General features: G+C 43.5%; 1 protein-coding gene across 1 annotated transcript; it reads left to right on the plus strand.

The window, feature by feature from the left end:
* LOC138020664 (uncharacterized) lies at positions 1-779 on the plus strand. The gene has a single exon (XM_068867602.1). It carries the CDS (start codon positions 1-3, stop codon positions 766-768), a length of 768 nt encoding a protein of 255 aa, XP_068723703.1. The 3' UTR covers positions 769-779.
* The last annotated feature ends 2,052 nt before the right edge of the window (positions 780-2,831 follow it).

Genomic DNA, 2,831 nt, shown 5'->3' on the forward strand with positions numbered 1-2,831 from the left:
ATGCCTGCGGATGATGATTCTTCCAGAAGCAATCCAGCTTTAGACGAAGCTTCGCGGAGTGCTCTGAAGGCTTTGGTCAACGAATCAATTGCCAATTTGACGGACAACTTAACCGAGGTAATTGAGAGCCGTTTGGGTGCTTTTGCCACGAAGTTTTCAGCACAAAACAGTTCTACCGTGACTAACGCAGTTACGAAGGCTCGTTTGGACCGGTACATCTGCAAGAGAAAGGGCAATCAGCAGCAGTTAGATCACGCTCACGACGTTTTGGAGAAGTTTGATGATGCCACCGACGCGCTCAAGGCCGGCGCTCATGAACGAGTGAAACGATCCTTGGAAGAAGGTACGAAGCTAGTCTCTAAACGTATCAAGGCCATTAAATTAGCTGACAAGAGCGAATTCGGTTGGCTGACAGTCAGCGAGTACCTATCGGACGAGTTGGCGTCCGATTCAGATGAAGAGAAACGAATATATCGCTCGGAGAAGAGGGCGGAGAAGAAGGTGAAGGAAATGCTGAAACAGAAGCCAAGCAGACCGCAACGCAGCGTCTCCTCATCGTACCGAACCTCGTCGTCTTACAGTTCTAGGAACGAGAGAAGTTATGATCGTTTCGAGCCACGCCCTAGACGCTTGGGACCTTGTTTTAAGTTGAGTATACCGCTTTGGTTACTTTTTTCACTAGCTTTGTTCTTTTACTTCGGGTACGCACGCAGACCGTATCCAGTTTGCTCCATGTATTCTGTTGTGCCTTGTGCTATTTGGTCGTAATATGCCTAGTATAGTGCAGAACTAAGCTGATCTAGAGTAACCGTAATACGTGCATATCCTAAGAATATAAAGACGACTAGCAGCTCTAGAAAGTAGGCTGTCAACATAAAGTTCCCAATTACAAGGATCTTCAAGGAAACTGATTAACCAAAGTTTCAGCCACTTTTTCCGCTCAATCCCAGGCACTTGAGGAGGAGCAGGCTTAGTAGTCCTACTACGCAGTAGCATTTCCCACGTTTTTGACAAGTTCAAAGACATCCTGTTTTTGGCTGCCCAGTTCTCAAGATTCTTAACTTCTGCCAGCACTGTGTCAGACTTCCTTCTAACGGGTACACTAATGGTGACATCATCAACATATTTCGAGATCCCATTATTTGAATCAACTAACTTTATATCGTTAACCATCACAGAGAATAAAAGAGGTCCAAGGACTGTGCCCTGAGGCACTCCTCTGTTAATATCAACAAAGTCAGTAATATTTCCATCAACGACTACCCTCTGTTTGCGATTACCCAGGAAACTAACAATCCAATTGATAATATATGGATTGAGATTAATAGACTTCAACTTTTCACAGACAATTTTATGAGACGGTGTCAAAAGCTTTATTAAAGTCAAATGACAAAACTCGAACAAAGTCTACATCACCATCTAGCCACCCGAGCCAATTGTGTTGACATTTTATGAGCGCCATCGTGGTGTTGCAATTTTCCCTATAAGCTTAGTGACAACTGGAGCAAGATGGTATGCAAAATCTCTCCACAGCCAGTAGGGAAATCTATCCGAACCAGAACTGTACGCTTCAAACGAGTCATAAACCTTCTAACAGTAAGCACGTCAAGACTGGGGACGCGAGTTCCTTCCGGAATAGATGATAGCTCCGGGACTGTGTACTGCGTATCAGTGTTAATTCTTTGAAAGAACAGGTTTATGTCATCAGGGTTGAAAACAGAGCTGATGTTTAATGCTTTAGACTCTCTGCCAGTAGTTTTGTTTACAGTATTCCACCAACCCTTGGTTCCAGTTTCATGTTTCTATTTTCAAATCGAACAGCCTGCACTTGGTTGTAGCGGATTAGATCATTTATCCTTGCTTATAGGTCAGTATTCACCTCGCCATATCTCTTGATGTTAAACCAGTGGCGACATATAAGGGGGGTCTCGTGAAGACATTTTAACCTTTATCAAGGGGAAGCATTCGTTGAATATCTCTTTGAGGGTGTTTTCCAATAGGTGAATCGCTTCGGTGATATCATCACAAGACAGTACATTACTCCAAGCGCACGCTTCCAGCTTATGCTCCATTTGAATCTTCCGGTGTTCCCTAACATACACGACCTGTCAGGTCTAGCAGCGACGCGAGGAGTAACCATAACAGCTAAGTGGTCTGACCGCACAAGACCATTAAATACAACTGGTGGTTTCCAAATGTGTGGGCACTTAGTAAGAAACACATCTAAGACTCTATGGCCTCTTCTGTGCAAGGTTATGTTGGCTCCTACGATCCCGTACGTTCAAGTGGTAGATGTCACCCGCAATGATGATTCTAACGTTAGGTTTAGATGAGAGGATTTGTTCACAGGTATCAGATAGATGGTCTAATAATTCCACATCAGCGTATGCAGGATTTGGGGGGTGGTAAACAACGGCTACATCATATTCGGAATTAACAGTAATAATTTCACACCATAAACATTCAAAATCATATGATATGGAGATCCAGGCGTCTCATCTTCCAGTCGTTTCTGCAAAAGATAGAAACTCCCCTACCTGTTCGCAAATCACAACGATCTTTCCTTACGATAAGATATCCATCAGGGCATATCAAACTCGACGCGACTTTGCTATTGAGACAGGTTTCGGAGACAAAACAGAGATCGATCTTGTTGGTGTGCAATTTAGTATATAGTGCTACCGCAGCATCCGGTTTCACCAAGGAGCGAGCATTGATAACCATGCAGCTGGGAATAATTTTAGGACGATTAAGACTAGGCTTAGATATCTTCACTGAAATCAAATTGTTAGCATAACAATCGTGTTCAGGTAGAAAACGGTGTTGGAAAA

The sequence above is a fragment of the Montipora capricornis genome, chromosome 10, assembly GCF_036669925.1.
Source record: "Montipora capricornis isolate CH-2021 chromosome 10, ASM3666992v2, whole genome shotgun sequence".
In the NCBI taxonomy this organism is placed as follows: Eukaryota; Metazoa; Cnidaria; class Anthozoa; order Scleractinia; family Acroporidae; genus Montipora; species Montipora capricornis.